This window comes from Eschscholzia californica, unplaced genomic scaffold, assembly GCF_041429995.1.
Source record: "Eschscholzia californica isolate CP2 unplaced genomic scaffold, dmEscCali1.0.p SCAF_3, whole genome shotgun sequence".
NCBI lineage: Eukaryota > Viridiplantae > Streptophyta > Magnoliopsida > Ranunculales > Papaveraceae > Eschscholzia > Eschscholzia californica.
Genome location: NW_028238420.1, coordinates 22028796 through 22055799, shown reverse-complemented (window position 1 = coordinate 22055799; position 27004 = coordinate 22028796). Strand labels below are relative to the sequence as shown.

Below are 27004 nucleotides of genomic sequence, written 5' to 3'. Positions count from 1 at the left end.
CGGAACCAAAGTCGGACATTCCTTACATAAGATGAGTGGAACACTCATGTTTTTAAGAATCTCTCCAATTGTTTTTTATGAGAAGTATTTTGACGTTTCATCACGAGTGATGTACTTCTCATATCGAGGGTTATCCAGTGTATAACCTTTTACACACCCACGTAGTCGAATTGAATACTCCTATTCTATAGCCCATGAAACTGCGCTATCTCATCGACATCCCGTGCTAGTCTTCCTTAATCGTTGTTGTCCATACAACGACCTGGACTAGGGAGATGATAATAAATATTCCAAGTTTACTTAATAGGGTTTCATTCATCAGATCACGTATCTGACAAACCTATTCGGAATGCTTTATTATCTGTGGACTGTCATTTAAGTACTAAATCAAACTTAGCCGACTACGAAATAATTAACTTTATTTCCGATAACGAGAGTTTTTAAATTTAAGCCTCTTCCGTAAAACTCATTTTTACCCGCTCAATTTACTTGTCAAGGTCTATTCTAAATGCACCCCATGCCTTTAGACTTGTGTATGAGTCTCATACTTTGTCTTAGGTGACAGTTTAGTTTAACTACCGATGCAGTCCAGTTTAAACTTTGCTAATTATCAATTAATTTGAAGATTGCTATCTTCAACCTTGATAATTTCTAGTAACCTTTACTAGAGTAAGGCTTTTAACTCTCATGTAGTATTTGCAACAGTTCCCGGCCTAAACACTTTTATCCTACTTTCCTTCCATGTCTGGAAGTTTGCTACGATGACTTGTTCATCGGTGTCTTTTCAGACTCCGGGTTTTGCAACGCTCTTTGTCATGAGTTTTTGGGTCGAAATTCTTTTAGACTTTTCGAGTCTTAGATTTTCGGTTTTGGATCTCAAGCGTCTCAGCATACTGAGTCTTTCTAATCCTATCATCTTTCATGATCTACGCTTGTAGACCTTTAGATGCCCAAAATGACATTTTATCCTTGTGTGTGGTCCTTTTATTGAGTCAGTACGTTTACAGTTACACAACATCTTATGTCGTACTCAATCTTTTGTATGTACTCTGCATACGGACCCGGAAGGTTTGTTGCTCCCACTTACCTTCTTGAAGTACGTGATTCAAGAATTTCTTCATTCCTCAGGGATCAAAACCATTTTGATTGCCTTTATGAATCGAAGATTCTGACTCTTGCGTGCTTTAATCAGTCGATGGATTCTTTAAGCATGCGTATGGACATAACTGGACTGGGGAAATCCAATTCCTTTTGTCTAGTTGTGGGAACTCGAATGTTTCCACCCTTCTCAGTTTTCTATTCTAGAAAACTAATTTAGGTCTTCCGTTGACTTAAATTATCAAGCTACATGTCTTGATGAGATATGGATTCCATGATGATTTTTTGTTTCTAGCCAAAATCTAGAGTCAGTTTCCGTCTCTGCGCAGGTCTTTTATCGCTTCAGAAATAACCTTTATCTTCTGAATCTTTGAAATTTTACTTTTGACCTTTTAGGGCTTTTGAACAACAATTTGGAATATTCTCAACTACTTCGAAATTTTTCCTTTAGAGACACTTTCAACTACTTTGAGAGTTCTCCTGCGAATTACATTTGCTTTTGTGCGGTAGGTTTTAAGATCCAATCTCTACCTTTTCCTTTTTCCGAGGAACCGCGGTTTTACTGTCTTTTAACAGTTTTGTTGCTCTTGGTCGAACTTAATCGGCTTGTACAATTTTCATGATTGTTCTTCATGACTCTTCATGATTTTTCTCATGACCGAATTAATTCGACTTGTACTTTTCTCCCACTTATTCTTGTAATAATTAGTATTTTTCTCCCAAAATACTAGGTATGCTAATTATTATAAGAATACTATCATGAGCAACAAACACTTTTGTTCTCTTGATCGGTTGTGGAAAAAGCCAAATTTCTTCTAAAGAAATTGCGTCAGACTTTAGCTAAATTTTGTAACGCTTTTACAAGCTTAGCTGTTGGACGGATTTTCGGTAAATTAGTGGGATGCTATGTCTAGACTTAGTGGATTTTGGAGGATAGGGTTTGATTCGGGTTATTTCATCTTTATTCCTTTTGGACATTCCAAATTTGGATAGATTAGAAATACACCGACGATCAACCATCTTTTTCTGACTCAAGACCTTCTTTCTTGTCGGTCGATTCATTGCTTCTTTAAGCATTCTTGGTTATTTTGGACATACCGTCCTCATCCTTTTGTGATTAGGATGAACCTGTTTATGAGAGTCATTAGTCTCTTTGCAGGTTTAACCAAGTTTAGAATCTTTTGGTATGTATTATTAAATTAGAACTTTATAACATCTCAATATAGAAATAAACTTCTTTATTGATTCTCCATAATACTTAGTACAGAGATGATGTTAAAAACTAGAAAAACACTTAATCTAGATTAGTGCCTAAAGTAGACTCCGGTCCCTTTCAGCATCCTTAGCAGTCTAGGCTTCTGCTCCTTCTTGGATCTTGTCTCCTTGAGCCAAATACTCAGTTTCCAGCTGCACATGTACATTCACAATGATAGGGCATTTTAGGTATCCAATACCATATTAGGAATTTTACAGTATTTGATAAATTAACTGTTAATACCTGAACCGGAAACTACCATTCCGTTCTTCTTGTCCTCTTGGAACTTACGGAAGTTTCTCTTCCAGTGGCCCTTGCGATCATAGTAGAAACATTTGGTGTCAGAAGGAGGACCTTTGTCTTTAGGTTTGGCAACTCGTTTGCCTTTTCCTTTTGACGTAGTTTTCTTCTTTTGTTTCCCACCTTTCTTGAAACCCTTGTCCTTTTGTACCATAAGAACATCCTTCTTATTTTCCACTATTGCTACATCCTTTTCGGTCGTTAGAAGCATGATATGAAGTTCCTTCAATGTCTTGTCCCATCCATTCATGTTGTAGTTCATCTTAAACTGGTTGAAACCACTATGTAGGGAATGGAGGATAGTATCGGTAGCCGTCTGTTGGCTATAAGGAAAACCCAGTTTGGCCAGCTTACCAATGAGCCTGATCATGTGACGAACATGAGGCCCTGCTGGTTTTCCTTTCTCGAGGCGCATGTCCATAAGTGCTTTAGAGGTTTCAAACCTCTCCAATCTCGACTGTTTCTGGAACATTTCCCGAAGTTGTCGAATAATGGAGCAAGCATCCATATCTATGAACTACTCTTGAAGAGTTGGTTCCATGGTTGCTAGCATCAATCACGTTACTGGCTCTGCCTTCTTTCGAATACTCTTTTCATTATCTTTTTCTTCTTGAGTCGAAGTAGCATCCAATATAGGAATTGGAGTTTCTAGTACATTTTGCTTGCCTTCCATCATGAGAACTATTCTCAGGTTCCTCTCCCAGTCGAGGAAGTTGTGCTCATTCAGCTTCTCCTTCTCGAGAAGTGAGCGGAAGTTGAAATTCTCATTTGTCATCTTAATTCTACATAAAGAAATGGCAAAGTTTTAAAACTTGTCATCGTTTTTAAAAAACATTAGTTTTCACACATAATTCAATATAAAATCGTCCCCGATTGATTAAGTGATTCCAAGACCCCAGTTCTTCGGAGTAAAGCGGACTAGGGCCCTGCCCTTATGACTTCACTGATCATACCCTTATGACTGTTGGTTGATAGATTTCATTGATGAATGACTAATCTATCCTTTTGCTTCGAGTATCCAAAACTCTTTTGCTGATCTCGTTGAGTAGAACTATTTAGACATGTAGGCCTCTTCTATAGACCTACCCGCATTGTCCCAAGGTAGAGGAGGTACTCTGCGAAGGCCGACCCACCTTCCTCGAACAAGGGCGCAAAAGGTGTCTTAATCTAGATAGGCACTTTACTCAAGATTACTTTGAGGGACTTTTACGCTAGTCTGACATTTGTTACAGTGAACTATTTAGCCTAACTAACATCCACGACATAAAGCGTAAATAAGTAAGTAAATACGCGCGAGAAAGTAAATCAAGCAGACATGGATCCTAGTATGGCCCCTAACCTAGAAGATCTAATCTCCTTTGGTTTGCTTCTTGTTTCGTCTTTTGGTTCGTCTAGATCTCCATCTTTGAACCTCCATTGATATCTCCCACTCGCCTTTGGATTCCTTCCTCGAGTTTCTTCAATGGACTCATAGACCCCAAACTCTAATTACAAGACTCTAACGATTCGCAGATCGTATAAACTTGAAATTAAAATTAATTACAAATTATGCACCCATCTGTGCTTAAAACAAGAATAAAGAAACACTTTCTATGGCCATACTAGTTGATGCACCCGAAAAGGTTGCACACCCAAGCGGAGGTATCAAGTAGTAATCCGGCAAAGCCGGGATCGATCCATGGATAGGAAGGTAGTTTGGATGTCGAAGGATCTTATCCCCCAGTCTAGATATCAAATGCTAACTTAGCCTAAAAAGGAAAGGAAACAAAGATAAATGGGGGTTTTGATTGAAAGAGTAACAAAAAGAATAAAGGAAGCAAGTAAACTAAATGATGAGACATGAAAATGTCCCATCTGAATCTCTTAACTCGAGTTAGTTAGTCCATTTTGGGCAGTTACTCTGATAAATTACGTGTTTCTCTTTTCCAGGTGTCTTCTGTGGAATTGAGCTTGAAAAATAGATAAAAGAGGGGCATTTTGGTCACTTTGGTGGTAAGGGTATTCTGGCTATTTGGTCAACTTTGGTGCTCGAATGAAAAGTAGAGTCGAGGACGAGTCCAACAGCGAAGACAGAGGTCAAATAGGAGTTCGGATGAGAGAATTATAGCTAGTTAAAGTTTGGGTCAAAATCGAATCTTTCTGTAACACGTGGCACAGATCTAGCAGGAGGACGTGAAGCAATCCGACGGTGGGAATGATATTTCGGTACACTGTTGTGAAGAAGTGGGACGTCTCTGGCATTTTTCTAAGTTATTAACTCCATGCAACGCGGAGCAAGATAAACTAAGTAGCTCCCAACGATCTATCGACCGGTTTCACTATGTCAACACGTGGCGTCATCCAGTACGTGTTTCGTCTCTTTTCAGCAGCCCGCGACTCACTGAATCTCCCCTTAATGCCAGCCCACTTTAACCGATTGGTTGATATTTCTCTCCTCTCTTATCATCTAATCCTCTTTTAACAGAAAATTTTCTTTTTAAGAAAACTAACAAAGAAATAACAGAAATTCAAATGGAAAGAGGGATTTGTGAAATCGATTGAGGGAGAAGATTGGGTTCGATGGATAAATAAGAGAAGCAGATTTCTGAGAATATTTCAGAAATCTAATATGATATTTAGAGAGCAGAAGGAGATTTCTTCCATAATACAGTAGAGAGAGAAAGTCATGAAGATCAATTTTTAGACAGAGAAAGGGGAAGATCGACTAGATTTTAAGTAGAGGGAAGTAAATCACATAGATATTTGAGAAAGAGAGAAGTATAAATCAAGAAGAGATTTCTTCAATCTCTTGAAATAGAAAGAGAGATTGAGGAGATGGGAGAGAGTGATTGAAGGAAAATCTTCTTATTAACTGGAGAGAGAGAGAGAGATAAGATCAGTGAGATGTTAAAGATGATCTTTTTGAAAGAGAATCATGGAGCTTTCGGCTAATTATAGGAGTTTGAGAGAGAGAGAGTCGATTCCATAATATTTCCAGAAAGAGATTAAGAAATTGAGAGAGGGAATTCTAGGCTGAATAATATTTTCTTAGAGATGTAACCGATTTTATTCTTCTACATGAAATAATAGTAGATGGAAAGAATGAGCTGTGAAGATTAGAGAGAGATTGGGAATGCTTTTTCTCTTTGGTTGATTTTGCTGGTTTGATGGATTCTTAGAGAGAGGATTTCACACTTGAATATTTTATTGGAGAAGATAGATTGATTGAAGGAAGATAGAGGTTCCATTATTAGAGTAAACAGTAGAGACAGAGATAGAGAGGATGAACCTGTTCTAATTCTTCTTCTTCCTCTTCTCTCTATATAAATAGATAACAGAGGCATCATCAAGGGGGCTGAAGGAGGGGGACAGCAACTAGGACTTGATCAAACAATTGTCTCAGAGTTCTTCTCTGAGCTTCATGAATATCTAGAGAAAGAAGAAGAACAGTAGAGAGGCTTCTTCTTCATTTTTTCTTTGCTGAGTTCTATAGAAGAAAATAGAGTAGAGAGTTGGAGACAGAGAGAACTGTAAACAGTGTTTTCATTTTCTTCTTTTAAAGAGAGAATTGTAGAGAGAGGCAGAATTCTATAAATTATCTTCTTCTTCTTTAACAGAACTTAGTTTTGGTGAAAAGAGAAATAAAGAGAGAGTACAGGAGTTCTTAAATCTTTTTTTTTTGGTATTAATCAGCAGGCTAAGGGAGCCAGACCAAAAAACAACAGTCAAAAAACAAAAAGACCTAGCCTATGCCCTTTAGAGGAAACACTCCCCTAACAGACCCATAAAAGCCCCCAAGATACAAAATATAACCCACCATACCAAAAATAAACAAAAACTCACACAAACTTATAAAAACAATCAAATGCATCATTTAGTTCTTCTCCTGACAACTCCAAGCCTATCATCTTCAATAAGCTGCACCAACTTAGGCTCAATATCATATGGCCACAAGACTTCTTCTTCACCAACTGGTCTGCTTTTGGAGAGCCAATCAGCCACCTGGTTCAATTCTCTAAAAACATGTTGCACCCTGCTGAACTCAAACATAGCCATAAGCTTCTTGATTTTCCTAAACAGAAAACTAGCTTCCCAAGGAGGGACCAAGTGATCTGAAGTGAGAAAGGAACAGGCCACCATGGAGTCTGTGGCAATCACAACCTTAGATAACCTCAGCAAAGCTGCCAGCCTTAACCCAGCTTAAATACCCTGAAATCATGATAGAGCACTGATTTATAGGAGTAGCTTTTCCCCTCACTGCAGCAAAAACCTCTCCCAAATGATTCCTCACAACACCACCATAGCCAGCACTGTCAACAGCAAAAGACCCATCTGAATTGATAAGAGCAACACCCTCCTCAGGTCCCTGCCACTTTAACTCCACAACAACAGGAATAGCAAAATGGAAATCAAGATTCCACTCATCAGCAACCCTCCTGCCTCTCATGGAATCAACACCTTTGATGACTACAGATTGAGCTTTCATCCTCACATCAGCAATGATCTGCCCCAACACCTCTTGGCTACTCCTAGCAGGTTCCAAATGCACTCTCCTATTCCTCTCCCACCAAATGTGATAGATAAACCCATTAAAAGCCAACCTGCCTAAGAGAGCAATGCCATCCTTCCCTCTAAACATAGAAGAGCACCATTCCACTTCCTTGGCCCAGTCACCTCTGGTAACTTTCACAATGCCTAGCACCATAGCTTTTCCCTCTTTCTTGCTTTCTTCTCATTTCTTGTTGGATTGTCTCTTGTTGGAGAGACTTACTACAATGATTACTGGTCTTGGAAATAGTGTCTGATTGTCTCCCTGATTCATGGCACGACCTTCTTTGGAGGAAATGTCGGGTAAGGGGGAGACGACGCTCTTTCTCCCTTCACCTGGTGGTGAAGAACCAGGTTCGTTTGGATCTGATTCTTTGCCAAAACAGAGTGCTACTAGTGAGAAGGGATCAGATCAGTCAGCTGCTGAGGGTGCTTATCCTCATCGGCCTGACTGGGCTTCATTATTTCTGCGTAAGAAGACTACTGTTCGAACTCCATTGGTGTACACTGCTCCCACTGTTCTTGAGGGTAAAACAGTGGTTGACTTCTCTGTGTCTGATTTTGAGGAGAAAAGAAGAGAGTGTGAGTCCTGGCTTGTTGGTTCATTTGTGGGTACTCGCCTCTCTTATCCAGCTGTTCTCAATGCTCTTGTTAAGGCTTGGAAGCCTAAAGGTGAGATGAAGCTAACTCTTTAAGGTGATTCTGTATTCTTTATGCGATTTTCCCTTGATGAGGATAGGGAGAAGGCTCTTGATCATGAGCTTTTATTCATAATGAATACGGATACCCCTCCATGAGCTTTGGCAATGTTGTTGATCAATTCCATGATAAGTACTGTTTTACCCACTCCAGCCCCCCCGAATAGTCCTATTTTTCCCCCACGTCGATAAGGAGCTAAAAGGTCCACTACTTTAATTCCTGTTTCAAAAATAGATAATTTGGTATCTAATTGTATAAAGGCAGGCGCAGATCTATGAATAGGAGATGTTGTGCGAGTATCTACAGGACCTAAATTATCAACAGGCTCTCCAAGAACGTTGAAAATTCGTCCTAGAGTCGCCCCACCGACTGGAACACTTAGAGGAGCTCTCGTATCAATCACCTCCATTCCTCTCGTCAGACCATCCGTAGCACTCATAGCTACAGCTCTAACTCGATTATTTCCTAATAATTGTTGTACCTCACAAGTGACATCAATTTGCTGTCCGACAGTATCTCGACCCTTAACTACCAAAGCGTTGTAAATATTAGGCATCTTACCCGGGGGAAAGGCTACATCCAATACCAGACCAATGATTTGAGCGATACGCCCCAGGTTTTTTTCTTCAAGTGCGGAAACCCCAGGACCAGAAGTAGTAGGATTGATTTTCATAATAAAAATAAAGTGAAATATGTCGAAATTTTTTACAAGCCGAATAAAAAAAATGTCCGATAGCAAGTTGATCGGTTAATTCAATAAGAAATAGGAGTTAGTACTCGATTTCGTTGGTACCATCCAACCAAATCCAATTCTTTACTCTTTACTCATTCAATGAGTGAATTTTCAAGTTTCACCGACCTATTTTCAAAATATCAAGTAGATGGATAAGAATCATGAGGGAGTGTTTCATTTCTCTATCATTATAAATGATCCCATCCATATTATCTATGTTCGAACTTGAACTCTATTTATGATTCATTATTTCTATCACATTGGTCGTAGTTTTTCAGCATATCGATTTCTGCCTACTTGTTTTATACCCCTTCAGGTTCGAATTCCGGATAGTTTTACATCTAGGATTTACATATACAACATATAGCACTGTCAAGAGCGAATTTCCTATTATTTAGATATTTAGATTCAAAAAAAGTAAGAGATTAGAAACTTGAAAAACAGGGATTGGGTTGCGCCATACATACAAAAGGGTATACAATAATGATGTTGATGTATTTGGCGAATCAAATACCATGGTCTAATAACGAACCATTCTGATTAGTTGATAATATTAGTTGAGAATTATCTATAAATAGAAATTTCATAAATGATAACGAATCATAAATGATAACGAATCATAAAGGGTATACACCCTTCGCCGACCGTCGATCTTGGAAACTAGACCGACGAAGAAGAAGAATTTTTTTTTTAGGTTTGAAGGTCGCCGGTCGAAAAATTGGTCGGCCAGCGACCTTTGCCGGTGAAGACGATGAGGTGATGAGATGGAGGAGAGAGTAATGATGACTCGTTAACGGAGAGAGTAAAATTTTTTTTTTAAGTTTGAGGGTCATTCGGGTATTTTTGATAAAGTTGGGAGCTAGGCAGGAAACTGGTTACAAAGTTGGGGGTTATTGGGAAATAACCCTATCAGAAATTATGAAGTTAAAATGAGCAATCATACAATACTAGAAGAATGATAGAACAAAATGTGGAAGACTAAAGAGATTCCTAGTTATTGTTTAGCTTTAAACTCAAAAACTTCATTTTAGATATTCTAGGTATGGTATTTGTATAATAAGGTCACATCCTTGACCATAGTACCATAGTACCATACCTTGAGTGTATATAAATGGGTTCATACCTTGAGTAAACAAACCCACAAAATTTGTTCTCCAAATTTCAAAACTTTATCTCCAAATTTTTACAAAATCGGGTTAGATTTTGAGTATTCTAAGAGCATACTAAGATGGATAAAGTTAACAATAATGCACAAGTCAAACCAGAGAATACTCGTAATAGAGCACAACGTCGGGTCACACACAATTTATGCGAGCTGATCTCTATCAAGAACATGCACATTCGGAAGTGCTACGTCGCCAATGTGATAGATTGTGTATAAGAGTTCTTGTATTCCATGATTTACTATGAAAATCCCACGTTTAGGCAATACGAAAAAGCACTTCAGCGCCTAAGAGTTGGAGATCCGCGAATGAGACTTCGGTTACAAAGGCGTGTTTCATTTATGGTTGGAGAGAACATTACTCATCTACGTTCTCCATTTCCAATCCGAAATGAACATGGCGAGTACAATAAGGAACACCAAACTGCATTTTTCAGGGACTGAAATGTGATAGCTACACAATTTCCCTTACCATTGAAAGCAGGCTCACCAGAGCTTCCAGGTTCCTAGCAGTATCCATCTGCAAAGCAACCATGTAGATGAAATCTTCTTCGAGGATAAAAGGAAAGAAGCAAACAAAAATCATCACTGAAATTTGATTCTATACCTGAAATCCTGATAATTCATTTGGTCCGTGGGCATATCTCCATAGGCAAAACTACACGATCTGGAAATTAAATCTCCTCCAACAGTGCCAGAATCTTGAAGTGCATGGAAAGACCCGAATTTGACTAGTAAAACTCGTTCGTGAACCCATTATCTAAACTCTAATGGGACACTTTTCTTAAAAACATTTCCTCCTATTTCAGGTTCACCAAGTACAAAACTTGGATAGGTGGAGTTAAATATGGTTGTCAGTGAGGTAGTATCAAATTCTGGAACGAATATTAATGTAAAATGTGTACATGAAATGAATATGCATCCACCCTTAAATACGTACAAGAACATGTGGACACAAATAAACTCCAACGAGCGTCACACACTACCGCCACTCCAACACACAGAATAATGAAGGCAAATAGAAACAAAAATACGAACACTTATACGAGCACAATAAACAAAGATGGGCACCAACTCCAACACTGAGTCAAACAAAACTACCAATCAAACACAAAAAGAAATATTAACGCACAAACAAACACAAATACGAGCACAAAGAACAAACTCAAAGACAAAAACCAAACACCCACAAACACAATCACCAAATACAATCACGAACACCAAACATAACCACAAACACAATCACCAAATACAATCACGAACACCAAACATAACCACAAACACATACAAAAACAATTGCCAAGAGAAACAAAAATACATACCAAAAACTGAACAGTTATATGAACACAAACAGACACGCAAATACACAAACACAAATGCAAGCACAAGACTCCGACAACTCAACCAAAACCACAAATCAGACACAAATATGAATAGGAACACAAATAAAAATGCACAAGCGACCAAACATTTAAACGAGCACAGACAACGAACACAAAAATCAAACACTACCACAAACACCAAACATAACCACACTCGCGACCTCACACACAACCACATATAAAAACAAACATAAACCCAGGAATGAAAAGTTATACGAACACAGACGAACACACAAATACACGAACACAACCACCAATTAAAGACATACATGAACAGGACCACTTACGCACAAACGATCACTTATGAACCCGAACAACAAACATAAATACAAAGAACAAACCCAACCACAAACACCAAAAACAACATCCACAAGCACAAACACATACAAACTCATGGCCCCAACTTGAGTTGGGATCTATATCTGAAAGGTCAATAGAATAGCTTCGAGCATCTTTTTTCCCGCTTTCTCCTGTCGTGTCCACAGGTGTTTACATGGACAAAAACATGGATACTTGACTCATCTACATAACAATTTACAATCCAGAAGGGATCCCAGACGGTTACTTGACAAATATTGTCTTTATGTGATCACCTATATAGATAAAAACCATTAATGGTTCAAAAAGACAGGGGTCCAACGGTGGTCTTTAATTTTATTGGACTCAATACATTTAAATGCGTTTCTTAATTTCCTTTCTTGAAGCTTACTTACGACTTCGCTTCATAAACATTTTTAGAATGTCTTATTAGATTAACAATCGTAGTTATCAACTGAGAGGGATTATACATTCTAAGTAATAGGAATCCCCGAACTACCATTTTCTCTCACTGTGCTACTTATCCTTTCACAGAAACCAAGTAAATCCATTAATATACTTTTTTACAATCTCTCATCAATTAACGCGATAGAGTTCTCTTAAACCTTTAATGCCACTAATACTGTTAATAGACACTAATAGTCTAATAAAACATCAGTGTTCACATAGTTGTAACCAACTTACATATCTCTGTTACTATTCCCTTATCTATTTCATATATAAAGAATATAATACTATACTTGACAAATGAGCCCTGACACACTCAGCATCGGGTGAAGGTAGATTCATTTTTTTGTATCAAACAAGTACATCCACATAAAACATTTCATGGTAGATATGGTAACTGCCACTGGAAGGAAAAGATAACTAAAAGAAAGGAACAAATTAAACTGACAGAGATTTCTAACCTTGATATTTGCACAAAGGTCTTCCATTTAGTTATCTGGTATCTGCACACAAAATCCATCTCAATTAAGGCAACACTATGATCCAAAACATCAAATTCATCGTATTTCCTGCTCTGTTTATATTTTGGTGGTAACCAGGGGCTCTCTAAGGTTGTTTACTTGTTTCAAAGATGTTTTGCTCAATCAAATGTCTCAATTTGTTTGAAATTAGGTATGAGTTCCTACCCAAGACACCTCAGAATGATATTTGAACCTTGTCATAAATTCCTTCCACCGCCACTTGTGCATCCATTTCTCATAATGTATGCAAGGAATGAAACTTCGGTTTCGGTGGAATTTCGGTCGACCCAAAAGTGGAAATGTTTCGTGGAAACGTTTCTGTTAGTGTGGAAGTTTTACAAAACCACAAAAATAATAGAAATATATTAGAATTGTATATACTAATATATTTTATCCATCATGAAGCCTAACTACCCATATATTCAGCATCGCTACAGACATACGTATGATCTTTCCCTTGATTATTCATGGAACACTATGGTATATACCACACTCCCATATCTTAAGCATCACTACCCTCAAGTGTGTAATCCTTCTCACGATTATTGATTTGAAATATATGGTATAACACATTAAAGTTCCATTTATTAAGCATTATAGCCAACAAATGTATAATCCTTCCCGTAAACATTAATTGGACAATGTGGTATACCACATTAAAGTTTCATTTCTTAGGCATCACAACCGACAAACGGATAGTTCTTTCCTCCATTGTTGATAGAAATATATGGTATGCTACATTAAAATTCCATTTCTCAAGCATCACAACCGACAAATATTTAATCCTTCCCTCGAATATTGATGTAAATCAACAACATTGAAGTTCCATTCCTTAGGCATCACAACCGACAAATGTAAAATCTTTCTTGAAATTTTTTGATTAAAACAATGTGGTATACCACATTAAAGTTCCATTTCTTAGGCAAACGTATAATCCTTCACAAAAATATCGATGGAACAATGTGGTATACAAAATTAAAGTTCTATTTCTTAGGCATCACAACCGACAAATGTAAAATCTTTCCCAAAAATATTGTGGAACAATATGGTATTCCACATTGAAGTTCCATTTCTTAGGCATCACAAACGGCAAATGTATAATCCTTCCCGAAAATATTGATTGGAACAATGTGGTATGCACATTAAAGTTCCATTTCTTAGGCATCACAACCAACAAATGTATAATCCGTCTCGAAAATATTGATGCAACACTGTGGTATACCACCTTAAAGTTCCATTTTTTAGGCATTACAACCAACAAAAGTTTAATCCTTCCCGAAAACATTGATGGAACAAATTGGTATACCACATTGAAGTTCCATTTCTTAGGCATCACAACCAACAAATATGTAGTTCTACCCTCAAATTATTGCGATTATATCTAATGTTTATGTTGTTGTTTGAATCCCGTCGCTGCCTCCACTACCAGGCCTCCACCACTTCCTCCATCGCCAAACCACCACACACACGCCCACCATTTTCATCAAACACACAGTCACACACCACCAAGCATGGACATAAGTAGGATTTTTGTTTGATGGAGGCCGATAGACTAAGTCATACAAATAAATTTTACTACCTAAAAATATGAAAATAATTTCACCCACGTGGTACTTCTATAATTATTCATTAATAATGACAGTTTAAAAATACTTCCACGGTTACTTAATCCTATTGAGACAGCAAGTCTGAATTGCGTCCATTGTGCATAGGAAAAATGATTGTGTGCCTTAGTGTCAGTTCAATTTTGTGCCGACAGTCTGCCGGATTATCATGTACGGTTCCTAATTTTTCCTAAAAGGTGTTTTAGCTTTGACAGGTCGTTTGCATCTTTCATACTAATGTCTTGGCATATTAATATGTTTATGACGGTCTCAGACAATCCCATGAAATAGAAAACAAAATAACCGCCAAGGTTACAATATACTCGGCCAGAGTTTTTTATGCGTGATTGACGACTATAGACATTATGTAACTAATAGTGATAAGTGATGAGAGAGCAACTGCAGTTACTATACGACTGATATGTTTAACTAGAAAAGAATTACCTGCATATTTTTAAACGAAGCTCGCCTTTTTAACCATCCAATTTATTCCCTCCTTCACCTCAATAATCATGTTATCCTGCAATTCAATATCAGAAAAGCATCATATTTTGTCAAATGTTATATGAACTCTTCACTTTTTCATTAGAAATAACTAATCTATTATTGTAGAATTATATTTCTTAGGCATCACAACCGACAAATGTATAATCCTTCCTGAAAATATTGATTGGAACAATGTGGTATGCACATCAAAGTCCCATTTCTTAGGCATCACAACCAACAAATGTATAATCCTTCCCGAAAATATTGATGCAACACTGTGGTATACCACCTTAAAGTTCCATTTTTTAGGCATTACAACCAACAAAAGTTTAATCCTTCCCGAAAACATGGATGGAACAAATTGGTATACCACATTGAAGTTCCATTTCTTAGGCATCACAACCAACAAATATGTAGTTCTACCCTCAAATTATTGCGATTATATCTAATGTTTATGTTGTTGTTTGTATTCTAGAAAAAAATTATTGCAGCCTTGTCAATGCTTTTGAACTTTTCAAGTGCAAACTAAATTGCTTACTCCTGTTTAACCCATCAAGCGATTAATAACTAAAAATACATGTCAGGTTTACGGTCTATATTATCAGTATAAAGGACAAGTCAATCAAAAACCATAAAATTATGCTCAAGTTGTATACCACATTGTCCAATCAATGTTTACGGGAAGGATTATACATTTGTTGGCTATAATGCTTAATAAATGGAACTTTAATGTGTTGTACCATATATTTCAAATCAATAATCGTGAGAAGGATTACACACTTGAGGGTAGTGATGCTTGAGATATGAGAGTGTGGTATATACCATAGTGTTCCATGAATAATCGAGGGAAAAATTATATGTATGTATGTAGCGATGCTTAATATATGTAAATTTAATGTGATATATCTTATTGTTCCATCAATAATCCAGGGAAGTATTATACATTTGTCGGTAGCGATGCTTAAGAAATGAAACTATAATATGGTATACCATATTTAACCATCAATAATAGAGGAAGGATTATACCTTTGTCGATAGTGATGCTTAAGAAATGAAAATTTTATGTGGTATATACCCTATTGTTCCATCAATATTCGAGGGAGGAATTATACGTAATTCTGTTGTGATGCTTAAGAATTATACATTTTCGAGAAGGATTATACATTTGTCGGTTGTGATGCCTTAGAAATGAATATTTTCGAGAAGGATTATACATTTATTTATCAATAATCGAAAAAGGAATATACATTTGTGATTAGTCGATAGCGATGTCTTAGAAATGAATTTTTAATGTGCTACATACCATATCGTTCCATCAATTTTCAAGGGAAGAATTATACATTTTGCGGTTGTGATGCTTAAGAATTGAATCTTTTACATGGTATACCACATTGTTCCATCAATATTCGAGGGAAGGATTATACATTTGTCGGTTTCAGTGCTTAAGAAATGGAACTTCAATGTGGTATACCATTAGAATATATTTTCTTCAATAATCGAGGGAAAGATTATACATTTGTCGGTTGTGATGCTTAAGAAATTGAACTTTAATGTGGTATACCAATACAATAAATTTCCGTCAATAATCGAGGGGAAAATTATACATTTGTCGGTTTTGATGCTTAAGAAATTGAACTTTAATGTGGTTTACCATATATTTCCATCAATAATCGAGGGAAAGATTTTACATACCTGTGTAGTGATGGAACAAATTGGTATACCACATTAAAGTTCCATTTCTTAGGCATCACAACCAACAAATATGTAGTCCTTCCCTCAAATTTTGTGCCTTACTGTCAGTTCAATTTTGTGCCGACAATCTGCCAGACTATCATGTACGGTTCCTAAATTTTCCTAAAAGGTGTTTTAGCTTTGACAGGTCGTTTGCATCTTTCATACTAATGTCTTGACACATTAATATGTTTATGACGGTCTCAGACAATCCCATGAAATAGAAAACAAAATAACCGCCAAGGTTACAATATACTCGGCCAGAGTTTTTTATGCGTGATTGACGACTATAGACACTATGTAACTAATAGTGATAAGTGATGAGAGAGCAACTGCAGATACTATATGACTGATATGTTTAACTAGAAAGAGAATTACCTGCATATTTTTAAACGAAGCTCGCCTTTTTAACCATCCAATTTATTCCCTCCTTCACCTCAATAATCATGTTATCCTGCAATTCAATATCAGAAAAGCATCATATCTGTCAAATGTTATATGAACTCTTCACATTTTCTTTAGAAATAACTAATCTATTACGCCATAAGAAATCTAACTATAAAATTGAAAAACTAACAAATAAGAGTATAGTTAATAAATTGGATGCTTTGTCAATTCTACGAAGATTCTCTGTCAATTACACTCAATCTATCAAGAGCAAACTGAGATCGAACATTCTTGTTCAAGCGGTAAATTGATGAATAACTGCAAGTAGGCATTAGATGTCTGGTCAACATTTCAAGTTATTAGTGTTGACTACAACTTGGGTGAATTTTTACACCCAAGTCTCACTGATTTTATTTGCCGATCTATGCAGATGCAATCTAGATAAGGCTTCCCGGTGACCACGACTGCGAAGGATTCGGACAAACAACCTTAAGGCTGAAACCCTGCCCTCTTACTAGAAATCTAGTTGAAACAATAAAGTAGAGTTAATAAATTTTGAGAAACACAAAACAGCAAATAATCAAAATGGATTTTGCAATAATTATCTCTAAAAGTAGAATTTAAAAAGAAGAAGCCAACTTCATCAACTAATGTGATTGCATACACCTAGATAAGCTTTGCGACCTGTAATCAAAGAGACCTTAGGCAATAAGCTTGTGCTTGTTTGGAAGGATTACCACAAGTGATTGAAGCATGTCGTTTACAGAAAAAATATTTAGTTAGGGTAGTCTCAGTATAAGGGCCAGCTATCGCAATGTAACATATTATTGTTAAGCAGCTAGAGGCTTAGAGCTAGTATAATTCTTATATTCACGATCTAAATAGATCATTACCCGTTTCGAGCAATTAGTTCTGCTATTTACAAATCAGAATGGCTTGGTGACGAAATAAATTTCGATTCAAACTTCCAAACTTATGAGCAAACCTCGTAGTGGAGTTTCCTGAGGAGAAACTTATAGGCCAGACCATTTATTTTATGAGTGATGAATTACCAATATCCCCAGGCATGTATTAACCTCAAGCAATTGAAAAAAAACTGGAACACATTATTTCTTCGATACAACATGCACTATCGATATTATTTAACTAGTAGTGACGTGAGAAACAAGCTGCAGATACTGTACCATTAATATGAACTTATTTAGGTAATACGATTCAACTAGAAGGAGAACTCACCTTTCTAGCCTTCCTCTCTCCCTCTTTCACCTCAATAATCATCTTCAACATCTTGGCAATCAAATAAGAAAATTAATCTTCGTAGTTCTCGTTGACAATGCAAGTTGAACTCACTGATTTTCTTGAAAATTCAAGCTATGAAAACTGAAAAACAAACTGATTCCAGTATTTGCATCTCTGCAGCCTGGACAATTCTCTGCATATTTTCAAGTGCAAATGCAAACTATAACTGCCAAATAGACTATTGAGGAAAAGTGAATCAAAAACTAAAAGTACTTCTAAATTGTAATGTAAATCAAGCAATCTGCGGGAAATTGACTAGCCTTCTTTCTTCTTCACTGTTTTTTTTGTTCGAAAACGAAAAAGAAAGTAAACACTAGGCTGGCATGATTTCCTCTCGCCATTGGGAAAAACAGATTTTTGCTTGATTACCTTAAGAGAAATCAATTTACATCTCAAGGTCAAAATCTGATTTCGATGTCAAATCTCAATGTTGAAACATGAGACAACAATAAAATTGAAATCAATAAATATGGAGTTTATTCATGAAGCCTTTTATCGTACAGTCTAATTTATTCTCTAATCTAAGAGAGATTAATTGCGCCGTGAATACCAAAATCTAATTTCCCAGGCCTGAGAGAACTTAATTCAGTGAATCCTTCTTGAAGACTAACACAAAAAAAATCCATTATAGAAGAGATATTAGACGCTAAGCTTGTTCTTGTCTGGAATGATCATTGTAAATGATTGAAGCAATTATTGTGTTTACGAATCAGATTAGCTTAACAACGAACTAAACTCCAGTTCTAATTCCGAACTTAAGATGCAAACCCCTCACAAATGCTCTTGTAGAACTATTGTACGAACTGATTCTCTTCAGATTTCAAAAATGTTTTTTAACTGAAGAAGACAAATGTGTGATCTTTACGGCTATTCTGTAATATATCTTTTACTTATCCGAAACAAACTTGTTAGGCATTCCACAATTACTGATGGTAGGGTATTGTCCATGATCATAATATAAGCATCAATAACCACTGGTAGAACTATTTGAATTACAGGTTAAAATATAGTATTACTCTAGTGTTCTCAGCTGCAAATCTAATTTAGCTATGCAGATATCAGAAAAGCATTTGGGTTCTCATAAAAAGTAACTAATCAATCACGATACAAAACATTCCAACTATGAAACTTGAAAACACAGATCCAAATTTGAAACTTTGCAGCAAAAGTCCAGAAGAAAATCTACAAAGATGTCATGAAATTTCTCCTAAATCTTTCAAGTGCAAACTAAATTGCCGATTCCGATTGAAGCAGTTAACCAATGAATAACTGCTACAGAGACTACAACTTAGGTGAACTTTTACACCTGAGTCCTCATAAAGCTTTCGGTGTCCGAGGCCCACAAATGTACCGGGACAAACAAATCGTGACCCCTTAAATTCAACTCCTAATAGAAGGAACCTAGTTTATATCCGTATAAAGAGGTGCAGGGTTATACGAAGTTAGATTGTTACAAAAATCAAGCAATTCGGACAAAACTAGCGGACCTTATTTCTTTATCACTGCTTTTTTCTTCCACGTCAACAAACAAGACAATTACAGGGCCAAAATGCAAGGTTATTTCTTGCCATCGAAATAATTTTTATCTAATTACTTGTACGGCAGACCCATTTACATACGAGAGTTCAAAATTTGATTTTATGTGAAACTATAAAATGAATCGTAAACTGGTCGCCCATGGAACGTTTTGTAGTCCATTACATTCTCTACTTTAGGAGAGAATTGCTCTTAATTTAAAAACCAATAAGTGACCTCCCAGCTTTGAGCTAGCATATTTAGCAGCTCCTGAATATGAATGCAGATACCTGATAAGCTTGTGACTTAGGGGTCTCTGTAATAAAATTGACATCGTGCGAGAAGCTTGTGCTTGTTTAAGGGGATCATCCATAATGATTGAAGTTGTCATCCACACTAACAATATGTTAGTTAGAATCATCCTTGTATAAGGATCTAGGTATTATAATGCAACATAGTGGACATTGTTTAACAGTTAAGAGCTACAAAATTGAACATTTCACGATTTTAGTAGATTATTACCCATCTCGACCAGTTTGTTCTTCTCTTACGAAACAGGGTGGCAAAATGATTTCCGATTCTAACTTTCAACTTTTAATGCAAACCTCCTGATAGAGAGTCTAGAGTAGATATCTGAAGATATAACGTGCCCTTTATTTTTAACTAGGACAGGCACTCAAGATATGACAAACATACCCAAAATTACCTGCACAAGAAGCTCACCTTTTTTGCCATGCAAAAGCAGATGAACTCTTCGATTTTATTAAAATTTCCATCTACAAAAGCTGAAAACAAACTGATTCTAGTACTGGCATCTTTGCAGCCTTGTCAATGCTTTTGAACTTTTCAAGTGCAAACTAAATTGCTTACTCCTGTTTAAGCCATCAACCGATTAATAACTAAAAATACATGTCAGGTTTACAGTCTATATTATTAGTATTAAGGACAAGTCAATCAAAATTATGCTCAAGTTGTAACGTATATCAAACAATCTGGCCAAAATTAACTAACCTTTTTTTCTCCTAAGCAGTTTTTCGTCAACATCAAGAGAGGAGATCTAAAACTATTTTCGAAGCGTTGCTTCTCGAGTCACCAAAACAAATATTTATTTGGTTACCTATTAGAGGAATCAATTTACATTCCTAGATCTAAAACTATTTTCGAAGTCATGATCTTACTCTAGAAACAGACAATTATTTGCTTATCCATTAAACCTTTTATAGTCTAATACATTCTATATACTGAAGGAGAAAACTGTTTCGTTTTTACACCAATAAGCTGAATTTCCAGCCTTTAAGAATGTTGATTCTTTTTCTGAATCATATTGACTTAGTGACTAAAAAGAAAGTCCATTAGGATGATGAATGACCAACATCCCCAAGATTATACATTTCTAGAATATCTGATGGGCTAAGAACCATTGACCAACCTCCATGACATGGTCTCCTTCAATCGGTTATTTTGATGAAAATATATGGTATACCACATTAAAATTTCATTTCTTAAGCATCACAACCACAATTATATAATCCTTCCCCCAACTTCAATGGAATAATATGGTATACCACGTTAGAGTTTTGTTTCTTCGACATCACTACACAGGTACGTAAAATCTTTCCCTCGATTATTGATGGAAATATATGGTAAACCACATTAAAGTTCAATTTCTTAAGCATCAAAACCGACAAATGTATAATTTTCCCCTCGATTATTGACGAAAATTTATTGCATTGGTATACCACATTAAAGTTCAATTTCTTAAGCATCACAACCGACAAATGTATAATCTTTCCCTCGATTATTGCAGAAAATATATTGTAATGGTACACCACATTAAAGTTCCATTTCTTAAGCACTGAAACCGACAAATGTATAATCCTTCCCTCGAATATTGATGGAACAATGTGGTATACCATGTAAAAGATTCAATTCTTAAGCATCACAACCGCAAAATGTATAATTCTTCCCTTGAAAATTGATGGAACGATATGGTATGTAGCACATTAAAAAATCATTTCTAAAGCATCACTATCGACAAATCACAAATGTATATTCCTTCTTCGATTATTGATAAATAAATATGATATACCATATTATAGTTCCATTTCTTAAGCATCCCTAACGACAAGTGTATAATACTTTCTTTAATTATTGATGAAACAATATTCACATTCAAGTTCAATTTCTTAAGCATCACTACCGACAAATATATAATCTTTCCCTCAATTATTGATGGAACAATATGGTATCCCACATTTCTATTTCTTAAGCATCACTACCCACAAGTGTATAATCCTTCCCTCGATTATTGATTGAAATATATGGTATACCACATTAAAGTTTCATTTCTTAGGCATCTCAACAGACAAATGTACAAGCTTTCCGAAAATACTGATGGAACAATGTGGTATACCACATTAAAGTTCCATTTCTTAGGCAACGCAACTGACAAATGTATAATTCTTTCAGAAAATATTATAGAACAATAAAGTATACCACATTAAAGTTCCATTTCATAGGTATCAAAACAAACAAATGTATAATCCATCCCAAGAATATTAATGGAAAAATATGGTAAACCACATTATACTGCCATTTCTTAGGCATCACAACCGACAAATATTTGTTTCTTCCCAAAAATACAAATGGAACAATGTGGTATACCACATTAAAGTTCCATTTCTTAGGCATCACAACCGACAAATGTATAATCCTTCTCGAAATTATTCATGGAACAATGTGGTATCCCACATTAAAGTTCCATTATTTAGGCATCACAACCGACAAATCTGTAATCCTTAAAATATCGATAGAACAATGTGATATACCACATTTAAGATCCATTTCTTAGGCATCACAACCGACAAATGTATAATCCTTCTCGAAAATATTGATTGACCAATGTGGTATACCACATTAAAGTTCAATTTTCTTAGGCATCACAGCGGACAAATGTATATTCCTTCCCGAAAATATTGATGGAACAATGTGGCGTACCACATTAAAGTTCCATTTCTTAAGCATCACAGCCAACAAATGTAAAATCCATCCCGAAAATATCGATGGAACAATGTGGTATACCACATTAAAGTTCCATTTCTTAGGCATCACAACCGACAAATGTATAATCCTTCTCGAAAATATTGATTGACCAATGTGGCATACCAGATCAAAGTTCAATTTTATTAGGCATCACAGCGGACATGTATATTCCTTCCCGAAAATATTGATGGAACAATGTGGCGTACCACATTAAAGTTCCATTTCTTAAGCATCACAGCCAACAAATGTAAAGTCCATCCCGAAAATATCGATGGAACAATGTGGTATACCACATTAAAGTTCCATTTCTTAGGCATCACAACCGACAAATGTATAATCCTTCTCGAAAATATTGATTGACCAATGTGGTATACCACATTAAAGTTCAATTTTATTAGGCATCACAGCGGACAAATTTATATTCCTTCCCGAAAATATCGATGGAACAATGTGGTATACCACATTAAAATTCCATTTCTTAGGCATCACAACCGACAAATATATAATCCTTCCCGAAAATATTGATGGAACAATGTGGTATACCACATTAAGGTTCCATTTCTCAAGCATCACAACTAACAAATGTAAAATCTTTCTCGACGAAACAATGTGGTATACCACATTGAGGTTCTATTTCTCAAGCATCAGAATCGACAAATGTATAATCTTTCTCTCGAATGTCGATGGAACAATGTGGTATACCACATTAAAGTTTTAATTCTTAAGCATCACAACGGACAAATGTATAATCCTCCCTCGAATATTGATGGAACAATATACTAAATAGCACATTGAAGTTTCTTACGCATCACTATTATGAAGCAGGTGCAGTAGTGTAAATAAGAAAAAAAATCAATTATTGGGTAAAACAAGACATATACACCATGTCTTAAGCATCAATCCCCAGGATTGTGGAACCCTTCCCTTAATTATTGGTGGACAAATAGAATATATGTACTTGCATAAGGTAATATTGAAACTTCTTTAATAAAATGATATAACAAGTATGTGATAGGACAAGAAAGCAACATGTCTTCTAGTAATGATAGCTACGCTTAATGAGTTGCAAGAAAGGAAGACAACAACAACTTTATATAGAAAAAGTGATAGTCAAGAGCCAAGAGTCAAGACTTTGAATTCATCGGTACCATCAAGAAAATCAATTAGAAGATCTTGTTCTTCCAAGTAAAAAAAATGTGATGGTCAATGTTTAGGTTTTTATCCAATTGAGTAAAACAAATCAAAGGAAAAACCTGAGATTTATGAATTGAACATGTTATTCTAGAATTACCACTGATAGTAAATAAACAACCCATAAACTCATTTAAGTAGGCTATCCCAGCTCCTTCGTTATAATGGAAGTTCCAATAGAATTACCATTGATAGTAAATAAACAACCCATAAACTCATTTAAGTAGGCTATCCATGAAATATGAAACCACTATGTACGTTATGCACCTTTTTGATAATTATCTAGGGCGAAATTCTTTTATTTTAGCTCAGGATTTTCACGACCATCAACTAAGAGGCTGCAGACTAAAGCTGAAAATTTTTCTGATTCTAAGTAATATGAATCCCCGAACTACCATTTTCTCTCACTGTGCTACTTATCCTTTCACTGAAACCAAGTAAATCCATTAATATACTTTTTTACAATCTCTCATCAATTAAAGCGATAGAGTTCTTCTCAACCTTTAATGCGCCACTAATACTGTTAATAGACATTAATAGTCTAATAAAACATCAGTGTTAACATAGTTGTAACCAACTTACATATCTCTGTTACTATTCCCTTATCTATTTCATATATAAAGAATATAATATTATACTTGACAAATGAGCCCTGACACACTCAGCATCGGGTGAAGGTAGATTCATTTTTTTGTATCAAACAAGTACATCCACATAAAACATTTCATGGTAGATATGGTAATTGCCACTGGAAGGAAAAGATAACTAAAAGAAAGGAACATAAATTAAACTGACAGAGATGTCTAACCTTGATATTTGCACAAAGGTCTTCCATGTAGTTATCTGGTATCTGCACACAAAATCCATATCAATTAAGGCAACACTATGATCCAAAACATCAAATTCATCGTATTTCCTGCTCTGTTTATATTTTGGTGGTAACCCGGGGCTCTCTAAGGTTGTTTACTTGTTTCAAAGATGTTTTACTCAATCAAATGTCTTAATTTGTTTGAAATTAGGTATGAGTTCCTACCCAAGACACCTCAGAATGATATTTGAACCTTGTCATAAATTCCTTCCACCGGCACTTGTGCATCCATTTCTCATAATGTATGTCATCTTCGACTTATAACTTTAGTGAAGAGATAGCATAATATATAGAGGCTACTACATGGTATACATCGAATGGACAGAGTGTTGGACTGATTTTAAAGCAGTAATAAAAAAAATTGGTTTCCATGGTAAGATAAGATGATCTTAAGTATGTTAACAATAAAACTTAGGTGCTTACTTTACTCTGTACAATTGATGGGTTTTGAGAAGCCATTTTTTCCTTGAATTTTCTAAAAGTACCTGAAACATTCATGAGTTGTTAATGTTAAGAATCCAAGAACGAGAAATACAACGTAAAGAAAAGTTAGAAAACAAAACATTTTCTTTACGTAAAGTAAGAAACAGCAAGGAAAATGAGAAGTTAAAAAGAAACAAAAAAAAACACTTCCCCAGTACAAGGAATACTGACCAAGACCCAAGCTCAACAACCTAACAATCTCTCAAGATTGACACTAATCAAATAAAACTCACCACCTAGTTTGTCATAGGCTTCTTCAGAAATTGAGTATTTCTCCACCAATGAAGTATCTTCCAACCAGCCACCAGAGGTTACTGAAGACGGATCCAGATCTACTATATGTAATCGGAACCTTCCATAAATTAGAACAAGTTGATCAGATAAGATCATGTAACACATATAAGAAGCCACACTAAGAAAAACTTTAAACATGAATCGGGGTGTAAGTTGGCACTAGTCCAAATTCTTCCCATTTGTACAGTATATGATATAGCCAGTAGCCACTTTGGTTTGTCAATTGTAACCCTTCCATGAAAAACAAATAGGAACTTGGGTTTTCAAAACATTAAACAAAACATTCATTATATCAAGTAATTAAGATACCAACATTTTTGTTAATAAAATTAGTCTGCAGATTTAGAGAGAGAGAGAGAAAGGAAGAGAGTAGTACCTGGAGAGAGAAACAAACATCTGATGAGAAGGTCTTGAGATTAGAATGCGTTACTCGGAGAAGGACAGAATCGTCTCCCTCAATCTGTAACTTATTAGCCATCACTTCCTCCTTCCTTCCTTCCAAGCAATAGTAATACAAAGACGATTTGAAAGAGTGGAATTTCTGTTTCAATACCCTTGAAAATTCCACTCTTTCTAACTTGAGATTTATAAATCGCAACCCTTCAGTGTTGTTACAAAAATCTGTAACCCTAATTCAACCGAGCTTTAGGTCAAGAATGAAACAAGACGAAGAAAAAACGATTAAAACCCTAACTTGAGCTTTGTTTGATTCTTGATTGATTATTCAACTAGGGTTCTTCAACTAGGGGGTGATTCTTGAATTGATTCTTCAATTAGTGTTTAATTCTTTGTTTCTTCAATTAGGGGTAGATTCTTCACCCTAATTTCTCCCTTTGAACGAAGATTGTTGTGAGGCGAGAGATTTCAAGAAAAGGTGGGGGAGATGGAAGGAGAGAGAAGAATGATAGCATCTCACCGTCGCTCTCATCTGCAAGACTACAACAGAAAGAGAGAAAAGAGAAAAACAAGCTGAATTTACATAAATAACCCCCAAGAGAGGAAAGAGAGCGTGTTTCCTAAGGTTTTGTTTGATAGCAATTAGGGAAAAGGAAAAAAAATAGAGAAACTTTTACCTCGAGAAACTTTTTCTTCGAGAATAATTATCTCTATAAATAATTTCATATTTTCTATCGTTTGGTTCGCTGGGAGAAAAAATAATTATTTCTTCATTTTCTATTTTCTGTTGTTTGACTGGCGTAAGCGCATAAGTGGTTGTAGTTTCATTTGTAGTTGTTTATGCCAATATGGATCAAATGCTAACTATATAGGAATGTGATAGATTTAACTCTTATTCATACTTTAACAGAAAAATTTATGAAATTACTTCCAGCCTCTAGCTTGAGTATATGTTTCTACTAGTAAAATTAAGCTCGCCCAATAAAATTTTCACCTTCTCTCTCAAGATCATTTTTCATCAGTATCATCACAAGCAACATATCTTCCCTTTCGTCTTTATCTTTTTCTCTTTCTAATTTACAGTCAATGATCAATTACCAATGTCCATCTTATGATCTTTAAACAGTACAAAATAACTTAATAAAAATATATGAAGATCAATAAACAAACGCAGAAATCCAACATAAACTTGTATAAATTTGCGAATAATTAATTAGGCCTTTAATATGGTAGATTTGATTGTCCAATAACATCTTTTTCATGGAT

At 35.7% G+C, this 27004-nt stretch overlaps 1 protein-coding gene across 5 annotated transcripts; it reads right to left on the bottom strand.

Moving 5' to 3' along the window:
• Window positions 1–12120: 12120 nt before the first annotated feature.
• Window positions 12121–26282, bottom strand: LOC147549030 (tubulin-folding cofactor B-like). Of its 5 annotated transcripts, XR_015236917.1 has the most exons (9): window positions 25719–26282; window positions 25282–25400; window positions 24989–25050; window positions 24506–24547; window positions 17887–18082; window positions 16642–16717; window positions 14491–14566; window positions 12608–12760; window positions 12121–12424 (listed from the first exon to the last, which is right to left on the bottom strand). XR_015236917.1 is itself a non-coding variant. In XM_086665935.1 (6 exons), the coding sequence occupies exons 1-5, from the start codon at window positions 25736–25738 to the stop codon at window positions 16652–16654; spliced, it is 309 nt and encodes a 102-aa protein (XP_086522061.1). In that variant the 5' UTR covers window positions 25739–26282; the 3' UTR covers window positions 14532–14566; window positions 16642–16651. The 5 variants fall into 5 exon arrangements, 1 of the variants encoding a protein (XP_086522061.1); XR_015236918.1 differs by lacking the exon at window positions 12608–12760; XR_015236919.1 differs by lacking the exons at window positions 12121–12424; window positions 12608–12760 and adding an exon at window positions 20188–20336 and having other exon boundaries at window positions 13296–14566.
• Between the last annotated feature and the right edge of the window lie 722 nt (window positions 26283–27004).